This window comes from Epinephelus lanceolatus, chromosome 15 (genome assembly GCF_041903045.1).
Source record: "Epinephelus lanceolatus isolate andai-2023 chromosome 15, ASM4190304v1, whole genome shotgun sequence".
Taxonomy (NCBI): Eukaryota; Metazoa; Chordata; class Actinopteri; order Perciformes; family Serranidae; genus Epinephelus; species Epinephelus lanceolatus.
Window position 1 is genome coordinate 41,466,134 of NC_135748.1, and position 17,232 is coordinate 41,483,365.

The 17,232-nt window shown below is 41.1% G+C and overlaps 1 protein-coding gene across 1 annotated transcript in view; it reads right to left on the reverse strand.

Moving 5' to 3' along the window:
* Positions 1 to 17,232, reverse strand: part of akap6 (A kinase (PRKA) anchor protein 6) — a 279,493-nt gene that overhangs the window by 215,029 nt on the left and 47,232 nt on the right. Inside the window, exons 4-5 of the mRNA XM_033643340.2 lie at positions 899 to 1,008; positions 203 to 344 (exon numbers count right to left, since the gene is read on the reverse strand). Of these exons, the coding sequence (XP_033499231.2) occupies positions 203 to 344; positions 899 to 1,008 (252 nt within the window). The remainder of the gene's footprint in view (positions 1 to 202; positions 345 to 898; positions 1,009 to 17,232) is intronic.

Below are 17,232 nucleotides of genomic sequence, written 5' to 3' on the forward strand. Positions count from 1 at the left end.
CCACCTTTATGTCTGTATTTCTGACAGCAACAGCAACACAAACATGAAAATAGAGAAATAAAAATAGAACTGTCAGTTCCTCTGATAATAAAGATTCAGTTCAGAACACTGTGATGGTGCCGAGGAGTTCACCGTAACAAAACAGTGATTTGTTGTGAGAGGCTTGTTGTGATGTAAACAACACAATGTTGTGTGTTGTTACCTGGTGCTGGTCCTGGCTGAAGGCCTGCAGGATGTCAGTCTGGCGTGTGTAGTTCCCGTTGGAGTCCTGCAGGCCCTGCAGCAGACGCTCCTTCAGAACCAGAACTGAGACTCTCAGCTGGTGCCACAGCAGCTGCACCGTCCTGAACCACACCAGACACAACCAGCTTTACTATGCAGTCATTAAATGCTAATAAATAAATCAAATATCAAACCTGACGAATGTGAGACTGTGTGCAGTGATATGGATCTCTAGGTTTGACTGTATAAGTTGTTGCTTTACGTATTCACTGCATGTTTCATCCCTTTTATGATAGCATAAAGATTATTATTTGTTATCCCTGTTTTTTAACTTATAAGTGAGCACTTATTAAAATCATAACACACAGTCACAGTCAGTTATTTCCTTACTGGTGTGATAACAAGCAGCTTTAGAGGTGCAGTAAAAGTTTTGGGAATCTTTTAGATGTACGGTGCATAACTTTAGAAACTGCTGATAAAAGTTAGAATTTGAATGTTTTATTAATTTACAAAATAAAGAATAAACATCATAACAATCTAGTGTTTCTTTAAGAGGATTTTCTGCGGTAACACTAAACCTACAAGAAACTATGCAACAGGAAAAAAAATCCTAAAGTATCACAGAAGCACCATTAAAAACTGAAAGTATGACTTTTCTCATCTTGTCAGGACTCACCTGATGTCAACGATGATGTTGACGGAGTAGGACAGTAGTTTTAGGGAGAACTCTGTCTCCAGCAGGGCATGAATCTGCTCCACATGGTCTGAGATGTCCTCACAGATGTCCTGAAGTCACACACAGACAGATGCACGAAACAGGTTAGCAAAAATAGAAAATACAAAATAGAGTCTTAAGGGCTTACTAAGTGACCAAACGCACATATAAAGTCAGTGTGTATAACAGTATAAATCTTTAGGAACCTGTAGAGAACAAAAACATCCTCAGAGTGCAACAACAGGAGAAAAAGCAGAACTGAGGACGTCATGTCTCCAGTTTTAAACGTGAGTCAGTTTCATGTGGGATCAGTTCCATGCTCATGTGTGAAAACATGGACAACACGTCAGTCAGGGATCAACTCTGCCTTCATAAAAACACTTATATCTGAGTGATATTACTGAACTAAATTAAGATGCTTTAAACTCACTCAGACAGACAGACAGACAGACAGACAGATGGACTCCAGCAGGGAAGCACTTAGCAAAAATATCAGCAGTGTCATTAAGTTTGATGTTGTAAAAAGATCACAGTCGGGGTGGACTGGACTGAGTTATAATGAGAGAGCGCAATTATTTTTCCCACTTTTATTTATTCCATTTCTAAAACTCACAGTAACAGTGTTAAATTTAAAGTGCTGATAAAAAAAACCTTACAAACACACAATGAAGACACACTGTCAGTGCACAGTCACTGTGACTCAGCAGCATCACGCAGAGAGGACTGCAGATTGCAACCAGCTGAAACTTCGCCTGGTTAGAATTCCTTCAGTGTTCATTGTTCTGGAGGTTTTTACCAGGAGCTAAACTATCCACAGAGGCCTCTTCCTCTACCAAACAAACAGACCAGCTGATTAAAACTGGTTAAAACAAAAATGTGAATGTCCCTCTCTAGAGCCAGTGTTTGGTTTGTCCGTTCTGGGTTACTGTATACCACCATATATGAGGACGTGCTCCCTATGTAGATATAAATGTCTCATTCTAAGGAAACAAAAACACAATGATTTTTATTTTCAGGTGATTATTCACTCAAGAAAATGGATATATTACAGTCCCTTTCCTGCCAATATGTGTACCTAAATCTTACAGACTGGGGCTTTAACAAATTTTGCATTTAAAAAACATACTGTTAGATGGATCCACACTGTGTGGAAAATAAAGGGTGTCAAAGAGCACATTTCCATGCAGTCTATTTTTGAACAGGCTTCTCTAAGTCAACCCAATAAGATCATCAATGACTCCTCTCATGTTCAGCACACAGAGTACGAGCTACTGCCCTCTGGTAGGAGATTCAGAGCGCCACCCTGTAGACTGAACAGATTTAAAAATTCATTCATACCTCTGTGCATTGAAGCTTTTAAATAGGGGTGTTTTTAGTGTATAATGGTATTTATTTATTATATTTATTTATTATCTTTTATTTTCTATTCTCTGAACTTCTTTTAAATGTCCTTTTATAATGTCTTTCTTTCTCTTGTTTGTTTTGCACCTTGTCTTGATGCTTTTGATATTTTATGTAGAGACCTTTAAATTGCAGTGTTGCTGAAATGTGTGAAATAAATCTGCCTTGCCTAAATCTCAAATTTTTTGTTATGAAATTGTTCTGGTGCATGTCCACGAAAAAGGACAAAAACAGCTTTTTAAAATGACACTGACATTAAAAGTCAACATATCAAAATGGTAAATATTTGAGGCAGTGAGATTCAGGTGCATCTTGTGCTTTTTTCATTAATAAATATGAAAATTGATTTTAACATCGGCCTTACTGACGATAAATAAGTTAATGCTTTTCCAATGAACAGACTAATCCAAACTAAAATTAGACGACCTTTAAAAAACAGGTGACCTGGCTCCGAACCCTGGACAGATACTTTATATCCACCTCCGGCCCGCTGAGTCACCGTGCTGCTCCCTCCATGGTGACCTGCCTGAACAACACAACACCTCCCTCTCTGCTGCGGTCGGATTAAAAGACCGCCCGGCATGTGAGAATGTAGGTCACACATGCTGCCAGCTTGGCTCATGCTAACTTGGCTAACAGCGTGACCTGCTGAGCACCGTTCCAAAATACATTTGTCACTACAGTACGTGGAGCTGCAGCCCTGCTGGAAACATGCTGTCTGCATGTAGTCAATGTGGGCAGATACATGTTCAGATACACAGGTGGCTGCAGAGCACACACAGCTTTTCATCTCACCTGTATGAGCACAGTGTTCACTGTACAGGTGTCACACAGATCATGCACAACTGGCTGTGTTCTGGCTCCGGATGACCAAGTATGAGACGACTCTGGCCCACATGTGTCTGACAGATTTAGCTGAGAGTTTGGGGGTGCTGACTGGTCAGCAGCAGTTTACATCATCCATCATGAGTCTGACCTCAGTCTGAAAATCAGGCGTTCTTTAATTAGGATGCTGTTTGGCTTCCTTTGTTGGTACAGCAGCGGCTGCTGACCAAAACTGGACGGACATCCGGCACAGCACGAGCCAGCTAACTCAATATTGTATCAGATTTGATTTTTTTATGTTAGCAAATGATGTTAAACTTCTCCTGGTGGCCTGGAGGCTGACCATGCATTTGTACCCTCCCTGGTTGAAGTGGAGTCGAGGACCTTTGTTGCATACCATCTCTCTCACTTCCTGTCACAATCTTTATCTACTAAAGGCAAAAAACTGCCCAAAAGCAGCTTCATTAATCAATATCTTTATATCAGAAACAGATCAAATGACTCTCGTGTGTCGCTTATCAACACGTTATCATCCCAGGTCATCAAATACAGACAATTTCTGTATGTGACACAAAACTGAAAAATCATATTTTGGGCTACAATAAGTACGTAACGTGACGTCAATATGTCACTTAAATGATGCACAGACAAAGTTATGTAACATTACATGAAACCCTGATTTAAATTTTCACACGAGACACAAACTGTGGTCTCCTGGCTGAAGGACTGTGGCCTTTTTAACACAGAGATGGCGCTATAGAGCCGCTATGAAGTCCCTTCTTCATGCCACCTTTGCATTTTTACACAGAACCACACAACAGCACCATCATGTCACTCTAGTGTGTGATTTTAGACAACATGCTGGCATTGTGAATCAAAGGAGGCGTGACGAATTTTATGTCTGCCTTTAGTGTGACGTATGACATGTGTCAGCAGTGCTAAAAAATAATAACAATGGCACAACATGGTAACAATCATTGACCATCCCTGCTATATGGAGGCTGATCTCGTCCTCTGCTCCGAGGGTGAGGAGCTCCTGGACCTCATTGTTTTTACAATTTGTGGGTATTTTTGGCTTATTTTTGTTTGAGTTAGCTGCTAACTGCTAACAGCTAATTTATAAATCTCTGGCAGTGGGTCAAATGCATAACATGTCCTCAAGACATTACACCTGTCCTGCCCATGACCCTGTCCTGTTCATACGGACATCATTGCGGAGCGGTTACAACCTCCATTTGGGGCTCAGGGGCGAGATAACTCCGACCCTCTATTCCATGATCGTATCTTACATACAGAACAGCGAGGCAGAACAACGGCACAATATTTCTGCCTTGAACAGAGAGTGTTAAAGGGGTTTGTGTTTGTTTGACCCATCCACCCTTGACTTTCTCGCTCTTAATACTAAGTCAGTTGTGTTGAGCATCAAATATTGTTACAGATGGGTTTACATTGGAGTTAGTTGACAGCCTGGTGCTTCTCAGAGAGACGCCACAGGGGTGCCTTCTGTACTGGTATCACACGCTGAGGGGCATGACAGGGAGTCATATGGGAATGAGAAAAGGTTAAGTGTATAATGCCAAATCCACTGAAAATCCACGCAAATTGTGCAGATCTATTTTTTTTATTTGGTATCTTTTAGCTTTAAGCTTTGGCGACTGCACCAGTCGAACAGTAGAGACTAATTTAACAGTGACTTCTTGTGATCCAGCCTCTGTTAAATTCTAGCAAAGTGGACTGAAAGTGCACATTTTAAAACCAATAAAATTGTAATAAATAAATAATTCTCAATCTCAGGTTTCTGTTTTACACTAAAATCAAACTTCAGTGCGTTCCCAGACAAGACTGTTTCTCACTGGTTGATGTTGTAACTGTGTTTCTGTACTGGTGCAGCTGCGTCCCTGAAGACATCACTGAGAGTTCATCACATCTTTCTCAATTAGGATATCTGGAGTAAAGTGTGTGTTTTATACAGCGCTTTCATCTGATGACCGAAACCCACCACCTCATCAGAAACACCCCACCGGGAGATCAAGAACGGCCTCGAGAGGAAGGAGCGCAGTTAGAGGAGTTCACAGAGAACACACTGTCCAGGAAACACACACACACACAAAACCTAAAATTAACTGACACACAAAGCTTGAGACAAGTTAAACAAAGCCAAACTGTATGTACAGAAAGTCTTATACACATCCCCCAAATACACACTTACAAACACACACAAAATGTACATGAACTCATAATTACACACACACACACACACACACACACTCAGTTTCATCATCAAAGTGCTGTCATGTCATTCTAAAACAGTGGTGCAAATGTCACTGGTGTCTTTTGAGATGCTTCAATAATTCACAAACAGCTTTAATGTGCTAATACACACACACATACACACACACACACACACACACACACACACACACAGTCACACACACACACAGAGCGCTCAACAGAGGGCCTGTCTGATTGAATTAACACCACGTCTGTCGTTTCCATCTGAAGTCATTTGTTAGAAGATCTTCAGTCCAGTCAGACTGCTGCGAGCTAATGAGACCCTACATTGTGTGTGTGTGTGTGTGTGTTAACTCTGACAACGTGTGCATGTATTAGTGTACATTTTTTCTTAAGGATATTTTCTGTCCCGGTGACCTGATTGTGCATGTATATATTATTCAATATTAGGTTTTAGGCTTTAATTAACCATTAAATGAGACATTTCTGAATTTGACAATAAGTGATCATAAAAAAATATTTGTCCGATCTGACTGACTAAAACACACACGGCTTCCACTCTGTTTTGGTCCCGTTCTGCTAATCGACAAATTCATAAATTAAAAGCTCCACCTTTTAACAACAGCCAAAATTATAACTAAAAATAATATTCTATTAATCGCCCAGTCCAACTGCAGAGTCATTGTCCCTAGAGTGATTTCACCTTTTCCATTAAATACAAAAGCCAGAAGTTAGCTGTGACAGTGGGTTTTTGTGCAGTGGGTAAGGGGCTTTAGTTAGCTTATGCTAGCTAATGTTAGCTAGCTAACTGTCCAAAGATCAACAAACACTAACAGTCAGAGCTGATGAATTAAGATGCAGACTTTTCTGCTCTATCTGTGTTCAAAATAATCATTAAAGTGGACGTCTGTGCTCTTGATAGCTGAGTGTCATAACCTGGATAACATGGACTTTTTAAACATGAATGCGACAGCCCTGCAGCTGGTTACCGAGGCAACAAACAACAAAACTGATGTGACACAAAACAACCTGAAAGTTTCACCTCTCATCACAACAGAAACTGAAACTGGATAAAAACCTCAAGAGACATTTTCATTTTGAATTTGACTGACAGTTGATTAACTTTGAAGGGAGTGTTTGCCCAGAGCGTGTGGCTGTATAAACCCTGGTGTGTGTATGTGTATGTATGTGTGTGTGTGTGTGTGTGTGTCTGTGTATGGGTAATTTACAGTACAATACAATACACAAAGACACATTTACACCATGTCCATCTACAAGTAACTCATTCAGAATCACACATTTCTATAATACACACACTCAATCTTTTAATCTCACAAACACACACACACACACATACACACACATTTTCTGGCACCCCAGTCACGTAGAGTCAAGACATGACCTGTCAATCACAGAGTCCATACATCCAGCAGGGTTTCTAATTGCCTAAAATCAATCTGAAGCCAGTCGACTCGGGCCTCAGCTCCAATCCCAGCTCACCCTCATCACCGCCGACATCAAGGGCTTCAGAGCGGCCGCGTTCAAACCGCCTGCGACAGCTCCGCCTCATCCGCACCCATTCGATCTAATAACCTTCAACTCCTCCACTACAGCCCATCAGCGCGGCGTGTTTTACCTTGGAGATCAAATACTCTGTGCTCCTTCTCCCCCTGGAGTATTCAAATTAAGCGGCTTCAAAGACGACCGAGACACGCTGCTGCGATACAAAGACTTGTTACAGTAATTTTTTCAAAGTGGTAGCTTCTGCAAAAAGGCTCCCAGCTCGGCCTCTGCGTCTGAGGGTTCCGTTTATGTTCTCAACTCTGCAGTTGTTTCTCTGCTGCTGGACATTTGAGCAACTTAGACTCTGTTGGGACCAAAGAGCAACTCACTCTGCGTCCTCACATACATGTAGTCAGTCTCTGGCCTCTAATGAAGCTGTAGCTTCAGGAGTGTGTGTTGCAACAACCTCTCTGACTGGGCAGTTGAGTTCTGACGTAGCCGCCATGCTAAACACAAGGAGGCTGGTTTTTCCAAGCTTGATCACAGTTTCATTAAAAGTTTTTTTAATTCAACATACTCACACTCCTAACTCTTCAAATGCAGCAGCTTGATCAAACTATGATGCTCTAGGTGCTCCTCTAGCATCAGTTTTTGAATGTGTCAGTTGTCATGTCAGTTGCGTCTTTTTAAAATAATCTTTGCTGTTCATAGGAAATGTAGGTTTTGCCACAAAAGCTGCTTTAGGTTTAGGCAACAGAACTAAAAGGGATCATGATTTGGGTTTAAATAACTGTGTTTGGAACTTAAAAGCTCTGACACACCAAGCCGACGGTCGGCTGTTGGTCAATGGTAAAGAATGGACTTGAGCATCCTTTCCGTGTAAAAAGAGAGACAGACTGCATGTACATATGTGTGAGGGTCGCCCATGTTTGCAGACTGACAGATGTAGAATGTGGACTTAGACAGATGCACTGTATTACATAAAGTTTGTTTGGTCTTGTTTTATATTGATATTATAAATAATAACATATAATTGATATTATTAATATTGTGAAAACTTCATTAACAATGAGCAGCTGTTATTTAACTCCACCGGACGTCAGACTGGTCAAACTGGAGGGAAATTTTCAGGAAGGAGAACCTGGAGCCAGTGTTCCTGTTTCTTCTTCTTTGGTTGTTTAAATGGCCACATCTTCGTCACAATCGTTTTCCTGTATCTAACTCACACTGAAACAACAATTTACTTAGTAATTGTGTTGTTTGACTAAAAAAAACTTGTATGAATGAAAACTGCACATCAGAGCAGTTCAAAATCTATAACATGACACTCTACACAAATGTTTACTGTATTGCTCCCACAGTAGGTGATCATGGGAAAACTCATCTGCAACAATCTTTCATCTGCTTTAATTTTTTCATTTCTGACCATAAAGCACATCCTGCCTAAACTCTCCTGTCGTCATTAGAAGTCAACTAGAAAAGCAAAACACTGTCAAAAAAATGTTTCTTTACAAATTCAGAATCAGAAAGACATTTAAAAATTTTGATTCCTCTAATCCAATATTCAAATCACTTCATTTTGTAAAGTCTTTTTAAATCTTGAATTCCTCTATAAATGCCCTCCATGTGCTCCCACCCACCACAGACTTCCTGTTCATTCACTGCAGCACCAAAACACTGTCAACTCTCCAAGGGATTGTAATAGCAGGCATATTTCTAAAACTTATTGATGTTTTTGTTGTATTTTCTAAAATGTGACAGCTTGGAAACAACTTTACATTTTAATCAAAGCTCAGAGACCAAAGCTGCACTCAGAACCCAAACCAAATTTTGGTTTATGCAGCAGGGTTGTCAACAAGCTTTTGATTTCTACTTTGTTTATTTAGGCGAGAGTGAACATTTAAATCCTAAACACTGAGCAGGTCAGAGGATTCTTACCTTCTCACACCGTCTGACGGCCTTTTCTCAGATCAATAATTAGCAAATCAGGATCCTCAGCGACAAAAAATGATTCTCAAATGCGATTAAAAAGTCAGAAAGTAAAAGTTTGTCTGCTCCTAGTTTCTCTGTCCACGGCTACAAACACACTGCTGCTACCATGTGGGAAATGGTGACGGACTGACATGCCAGCAGTGTGTGTCTGTGTGTGTGTGTGTGTGTGTGTGTGTGTGCTGACCTGCTTCTTGAGTAGGGGTGTTGGTGTTGGGGAGAGGAGGGGTGACAACAGTTGGAGAGGTTATTTTAGGACCAACCTCACCCACCCCCGAAACATATACACACACACTGTTGCTGTAGATTCAGTGTCATTCTTAACACTTAAAACACACACACACACACACACACACACACCCTGTCATACTTTCCTTATCACATTTTACACATACTGTATTTCACCGACAGGAGTTGCAGTGATATACCGGTACATCGTGACAAGTAATTAAAGTTGACGGTTATCCCACCCTGTACTGGACGGAGAATCTGCCCTTTATTTTAGTTATTTTCAAAGGCTAGACTTTTAACACATACTGCAAAACTTCAATTAAAAGTCCAGTCCCTGTTAAATGCCCAGTCTCTTTTACGTGCCCCGTGTGGCTTCACATTTTGACAAATAAACGCCTGTCTCATTTAGATGCCTGGTCTGGTGGCCAAGGTCCATTCTTTTAATAGAAGTTCTACAGATGTATAAAACCGGGTTGTTGGCTACCTCAAATTATGTGTCAATTGTGTTCTTCTTATATTGTGTTCTCAAAAATTAGACAGATGCAAGGTCACAGCGACCTTGACCTCTGACCATTGAGCACCAAAATTAAATAAGGTCATCCTCAAGTCCAAGTCTTTCTTTGTGCCAATTCTGAAGAAATTCTCTCAAGGCGTTCTTGAGATATTGCGTTCACAAGAATGACACAGACAAGGTTACAGTGACCTTGACCTTTGACCACCACAATCTTATCAGTCCATCCATGAGTCCAAGTGGGAATTTGTGCCTTAAAAAAATTTCCTCAAAGTATTCTAGAGATATCACATTCACGAGAATGAGATGGATAAACGGCCAGCCAGCGGGATAGACATACAGACAGAGGGACAGATGCACAACCCAAAAACAAAATGCCTCCTGCCATGCCTGTCGTCGCCGCAGAGGCGTAGTAAGTGCCTATAATACTCCAATTTCATTATTTGAACTACAATAGTTAGTCACCACACTGGTATAGAAGTGATTCTTCACTTTTAATAAACATAACTTTGAGATAATGACCTTGACCTACGACCGCCAAAAACTAAACAATTCATTGTTGAGTCCAAGTGGACGTTTGTGCCAAACTGGAAGAAATTTCCGTGAGGTGTCCTTGAGAGATCGTGTTCACAAGGATGGGACGGACAGACGACCTGAAAACATGATGCCTCCGGCCACAGCTAAAAACTTGTAAAACCACAATTATAGCCTGAACAACACCCTCACAGTCCATCCATCCATATATCTTCTAACCGCTTCATCCTTTTGAGGGTCGCGGGGGGGCTGGAGCCTATCCCAGCTGGCATTGGGTGAGAGGTGAGGTTCACCCTGGACAGGTCACCAGACTATCACAGGGCTGACACATAGAGACAGACAACCATTCACACTCACATTCACACCTAAGGACAATTTAGAGTCATCAGTTAACCTGCATGCCTTTGGACTGTGGGAGGAAGCTGGAGCATCTGGAGAGAACCCACACTGACACGGAGAGAACATGCAAACTCCGCAAAGAAGGGCTCCCCCACCCGGGATCGAACTGGGAACCCTCTTATTCACATCACCTCCGTGAATAAACAAATATCCAGTAAAAAGATTCACACACAGCATGTGAGCAAACAGGAAGTACACAGGAACTTAACGTCCCTAAGTTCCTGCAAAATCTTTCTCTAAATGTCCTGTCTGAATGAATGTCTGAATGAAGCCGTGAGGAACAACGAAGTATAAGAAGATAACAATGGTACATGTTCAATGTCGGATTTGTCTGTTTCATACCGGTGCAGTCGTCATGGCAACACCATGCTCTACGTCAGACTAAAAGACGAGCAGGTTTTGAGGATTCAGTGTGGCTGGTTAAGTTTAAGATGATTGTCTTAAAATGCTGATATGAAAACTGACACAAGGATGGGATGGACAGACGGACAGTAAATGTACTGCATCACTGTGAATAATGACAAAGTATTTATTTGTTAAAGACAATAAATTGGTTCTGTAAACACACACACGTATTCGTACTTATACTGTAAACTCCTGAGGAAGCTCATGGACATCACAGATCCCCTGGCTTTGTTCTAACCTGAACCAAAACAACAAACAACATCCTCTCACACAGAGGAATCCACTTTCTCATCTCTGTCTCTCTCTAACACACACACACACACACACACACACACACACACACACACACTTCGTCTGCAATGCAACAGCTGGTGATTGTGACAGTTCTGAGGAAGGGCACACAGACAGAGAAGTGAAGGTTAAGGCTATTTCCTGGAAGGAAAAACTGTTTCATCATTAAAATAATAATAAAAGTCCAATTTTTAAGAGTCAAAGCCTGAAAACACAGAAACTCGCTCCTTTCAGTTCAGCTGTTTTATTCCTTCTGTTAAAAATACAACATGTGACGAGACAAAACAGCCCGAGGCTACAAGCAGCTCCGAACTGGCTGAGTTAGGAGAAACTCCTGAAAGGGACATCCTTACGTGAAGAGTCCTAACTTTTTTAATCTACATGATATTTGAGCTCTGACAGTAACAACCTCAGCTGGTGGGCCGTGAAGTCAGAGCCAGTTGTTTCTGAGTCTTTCTGAGTCTCAGGTCACAAGTCTTCAGAAGTAAATCATCTATAGGCCTCATGATTAAATATTCAAGAAGTGTGAAAGCCCTGTCATATTTATTATGATTCATTTTATTAATTTTAGCAGATTGAAACTTGAGATAAAAGATTAAAGTTTTGCTTTCAAGTTCTAAGTTTCAAGTGTCAAGTTCATAGCTTGATACTTGCCTCAGTTTCACAAATGCAAATCTCAAAGAGGATCTTTGATGCTTTTCTTTATTTTCTGTCACACAGTATGTGTAACATTACAATGTCCAACGTTCATATTAAACGTGGTCGAAAATTCGAATAATGAGGCAAAGATTAGGGGCAAGGGAAAAATTATTATTTTTTGCAAATACATATTTTTGGTACTAGAATAATAAAATCAGTTGCTTTTTCTGGCCACTAGATGGTGCTGGTTTTTTTTTTTTCCCTGGTGAGGTCAGCAGAGGTCTCAGTCAGCGGCATTTGGCAGGAAGTAGGGCTGCTCGATTATGGAAAAAATAATAATCACGATTATTTTGATCAAAATTGAAATTAAATTTAAATAATGTATTTGTTTAAGAAGGGACAGTGTACATCAATGAACATTCCTTTTAAAGAAAAAAAAAAGATCAAAATCACGATTATGCGGTGCACGTGATGACGTATATTGTTTACACGACGGCATGTCATTTCTGTCTCTACATGCGCGTTTAAAATTCTCCTCTGCTCTCTGTATCGCACGGCAGAGTTCAGTCCAGATGCGCACACACATACACTAACACACAGACACATGCGCACGCACACACACACACAGACCAACCTCTCTAGCTCTCCCTCTACCATTTTCTGCACACTGTTTTTGAATTCTTCCATGATCACCTGCCCCTCGCATTACTCGTGGTATACCTACTTGACTGGCTCGTGGAGTGAAAAGAGGAGAGGAGGGGAGGAGGAGGTATTGTGCATGCACGGCTTCCGGGTGCGTTTGATTTGCAACACAAGACAACGAGAGTAAACTGACAAGAAGCGCATAATCATTTTATGTCGATTATTTTGTTTTCATAACCGATGAAAGATCAAATCGTAATCTACATTAAAATTCGATTAAACGAGCAGCCCTAGCAGGAATTCATCAGAACAAAGATGGAGGCACCGGAGAAAGGAATCAGAAATGCGCTGTCAGCGTTTAAATCAAACGTGAGGACTTATTTTGGATTTTTTTAACACGTAAAGAAAGGAGAACTTGGATATGATACATGTGATTTGCTTTGTCTTATTTAAAATTTGGCCAAAAGTAAACCCTTCGCACAAAGTAACCAGCATCCACGATGTCAAATCGAGGCTTTTTTTCAACTCCAGGATTTCGTCTTTAACTTGTAACTTTCAAACATCAAAAAGTATGTTTTAAAAATCTAATAACTCATTTGTGTGTGTTTTCCCTAAGTTGCTCCGTGAAGTCTCTATGAGAAGTATCTGTCGCTTCGGAGAGGGTAAAAAAAATAAATAAATAAATCTAATCCCAGCTACCCCCTCCTATGAAAAGTAATGAATAGTCCCTAAGCCAATATAAAGAACATATGCCCCTCCTCAGTCTTTAAAAAATATTTGACCAAAACAAAGTCAAACCACAGCCACCCCCTCTTCTGATAAATAAAGAACAGTCCCTAACTTAAGTTCAAACAGCGCTTTACAACCGAGTCACACTCCTCCTCTGATAAATATACAGGTGCTCCAGTACAGACAGTATGAGGGAAATAAAGTGAACATGAAAACACGATCTGGTAGAAAACTAAAATCCAAGTATGAACCTGTTAAGGAGCCTTACAGGTCCCCTTTAAAGACTCGACAATTCACTACCTGGTTTTGATCTTAGCTGACAGTGTTGATATTTGACTGTGAGTGAGTTGAAAAGGTCAAATGAACTTCATGAACCATCCACTCTCGCTTCCTACTTTCCTCACCTCCTCCTTCCTCCTTTCTTTCTTTGTCTTTTCCCTTCCCTTCCTTCCCCCCTCCTCTCCTTCACATGAATATCTATTGCTCCATGTTGAGAGCAGTTCCCAGAATTCCTGGCGTGGCTGCGACAGTGACATAAGGAGACAGAAATATCCTGACAGCTGGGAGATGGCAGGCTGCTCCTGGACTGTGTTTAAATAATCAGGGACACACACATACAAGTCGACTGACTCTATCATGTTCTCTCTGTAAGAGTTTCATTTTCAGGAGTTTTCTTTAAAGCTGCAGGATGATGATGATGATGATGCATAATTTTATCCTACAGTCACATTTATAAACAATAACAGTGGCGATAACAATCATTTACCGTCTCCGTTATATGGCAGCTGATCTGGTTCTCTGCATAACCTCACTGTTTTCCCAAATTGCGGACATTTACGGCTGCTATTCTTTTTCTTCCTTGAGTTTGAGCAATCTTCTACTTGTAGCAGAATATTTTTACATGTCGTTAAAGTATTTTTACTTCAGTATAAGATCTGACTACTTCCTCCACCCCTGCTGGGTGGTGAGTATGAGCAGTAGCAGCACAGATTTATTGAGAGAGCAGACTGTGGCACCACGAGTTAACCGCCGAGCGTCCCGGTGCCTGACTGAAGTCCTGGAACAAAAAACTCCCCTGTGGGCTGAAAAGCATTTTCACACAAATGGATGTCATGAGAGGGACATCAGTTAAAACACTTCAAACTGCAGAGCTTTTATTAAGTTACTGTGTGTGTAACATTATCTCAGAGTGAAGTCTACGGGGCAAAGAGGGGAGAGCAGTCAAGTGACTCAACAGCAACAAACTCTGCAGTGGAGATTAGACAGTGGAAGAAGAAGTACTCAGATCTTACATAAAAGTAGAAATACTACTGTGTAAAAATACTCTATTACAAGCAAAGGTCCTGAATAAAAATTCATTAGGTTAAAAAAAAAAAAAAAAAAAAAGAATTAGCATCGAACTTGACTTAAAATACCAAACGTAAAGGTACCATCATGCAGAATGGCCCATCTCAGAATAACATATTTTATTACTGGATAATAATTATTGATGCATTAATGTGTTCATCACTTTAAAACCCCCCTTTCACTCAGTTTTATTTCCTGTTTAACATTCTGCCTTAAACAGAGAACAGAGGTGTATTTAACAGTCAGATGTAACGTCCTCACAGCAAGAAGGTTCCTGGTTCAGACCCAGGGTGGAAGGTTTGAACCCGGGGTTGGGGAAGGCACCACAAGGGTTTCCTCCAGCTTCCTCCCACAGTCCAAAGACATGCAGGTTAATTGGTGACTCTAAATTGTCCGTAGGTGTGAATGTGAGTGTGAATGGTTGTCTGTCTCTATGTGTCAGCCCTGTGATAGTCTGGTGACCTGTCCAGGGTGAACCCTGCCTCTCACCCAGTATCAGCTGGGACAGGCTCCACCCCCTGCGACTCCCAACAGAATAAGCCGTTATGGAAAATGAATGAATGAATATACCGTTAGTCCATGACCATAGCAACCAAACTGCAGCTGCAGTAGTTTGGCAAACAGCAATATGGTTCTTACTTTAATGAATTTAATGATTATCAGAGCACAAATGAGTCAATAATTAAAACACTCATTCCCTTCTTTACCGTCTCCTCCTGCTGCAGCTGCCAGTTATATAGTGCTGCAGCGCCGGCTGCAGTCCCTCAAAGGAAGGGCAGATATGTTGCCAAAGTCCCATGTTTGAAATGGAGTTATGGAGCATTTCAGAGGTGCACCGTCCACCAGCACCGGCCACTCTCGCCTCAGCCCACAGCTCAGACACCACCCTGGGCAGCACTGTGATTCTTTTATTTATTTATTTTTTGTAACGGGATTTTTCAACTTAAAGTTGTGCGCTTCCCAGTGTCCAGTGCAACCTTTCAAAACATTCTGAAACTGCATTTGTTCTTGGGTAACATGTCTATCCATCCTGCAGTGAAGGAGAGACAGTAAAGAAGAGAGCGAATGACAGACAGTCAGTGTGTTGTGCTCTCTTTGCCGGTGGGATTTAGTTTCATTCACTGTGTTGACTGCAGCCATTATGAAAATAAACAATACACTACAGTAAGGTGGAGAGCAACACAGAGAGATATGAATAGCATGATAGCATGGGGCTATCATGCTACAACTGGGGTAAAATGCAAGATAAGCTGACTGGCTAGCTCACAACGATGTTTACGTGTTTATAATAGGACATCTGCACAAGCTTGGAGGAGGACGTTATGACTTACAGATTCTATACTAGTCATACATTATCTTCACGTTTTAGCAACAACCTTCTTCTTTTTGGGGCGGCAGTAGCTCAGTCCATAGGGACTTGGGTTGGGAACCGGAGGGTTGTCTGTTCAAGTCCCCGTCGGGACCAAAATATGGAGCGTGGACTGGTGGCTGGAGAGGTGCCAGTTCACCTCCTGGGCACTGCCGAGGTGCCCCTGAGCAAGGCACCGAACCCCCCAACCGCTCGGAGTGCCTGTCATGGGCAGCCCACTCTGACATCTCTCCACTTAGTGCATGTATAGGTCCAGTTTGTGCATGTGTGTGTTCCGACCTGTGTGTAATTGACAAACAGAGTGAAAAATTGAATTTCCCCTCAGGGATTAATAAAGTATATAAAATTAAAAAGAAATTCAATTAAATTTTAATTTTGAGCACAAAATTGAGTAATTAGTGAAAAAATATTTGGCGAACAGTGTGGCTACTCAACATTGTCAGGACATGGCTCAGAAAAATATGAAAAATCACCAACCAAAATACACTGGAGAAGTCTTTAATGTTGCAGCTGGTAGAGATGAAGCTCATTTACTTTATCTTGTCTAAAAAGTATACTTGTGCTTTATTAGTATTATTAAGTATTATTAATATAAAACTGCAAAGCAACTAAAGGTACATTTTTCATATTATATGACTCTAAGTTGTAGCGGACATAAGTATTATTCATTCATTCATTTTCCGTAACAGCTTCATCCTGTTTGGGGTCGCGGGGGCGTGGAGCCTCTCACCCAGCTGACATTGGGTGAGAGGCAGGGTTCACCCTGGACAGGTCACCAGACTATCACAGGGCTGACACATAGAGACAGACAACCATTCACACTCACATTCACACCTACGGACAATTTAGAGTCACCAATTAACCTACATGTCTTTGGACTGTGGGAGGAAGCTGGAGTACCTGGAGGAAACCCACGCTGACACAGGGAGAACATGCAAACTCTGCACAGAAGAGCTCTCTCCTGGAAAATGGAAATACTTGAGTAACAAACAAGTACTTCAAAATTATACTGGTGCAAGTACCTGCATGAGTAACATACTTAGTTGCTCTCCAACACTGACGTTAGACTGTACATTTATATATTTATCGTCTTCATGAAAATCTCCTGTGCACCTTTTAGATGACATTATTAAGTTGGTGACTGAATCTGATAGATAAAATTACTGCTGCATCTGTGACATGTGAGTGAGTGTGTAACATGCACTAATGTGTGTGTGTGTTAGAGGGCACATGTACTGTGTGTGCAGC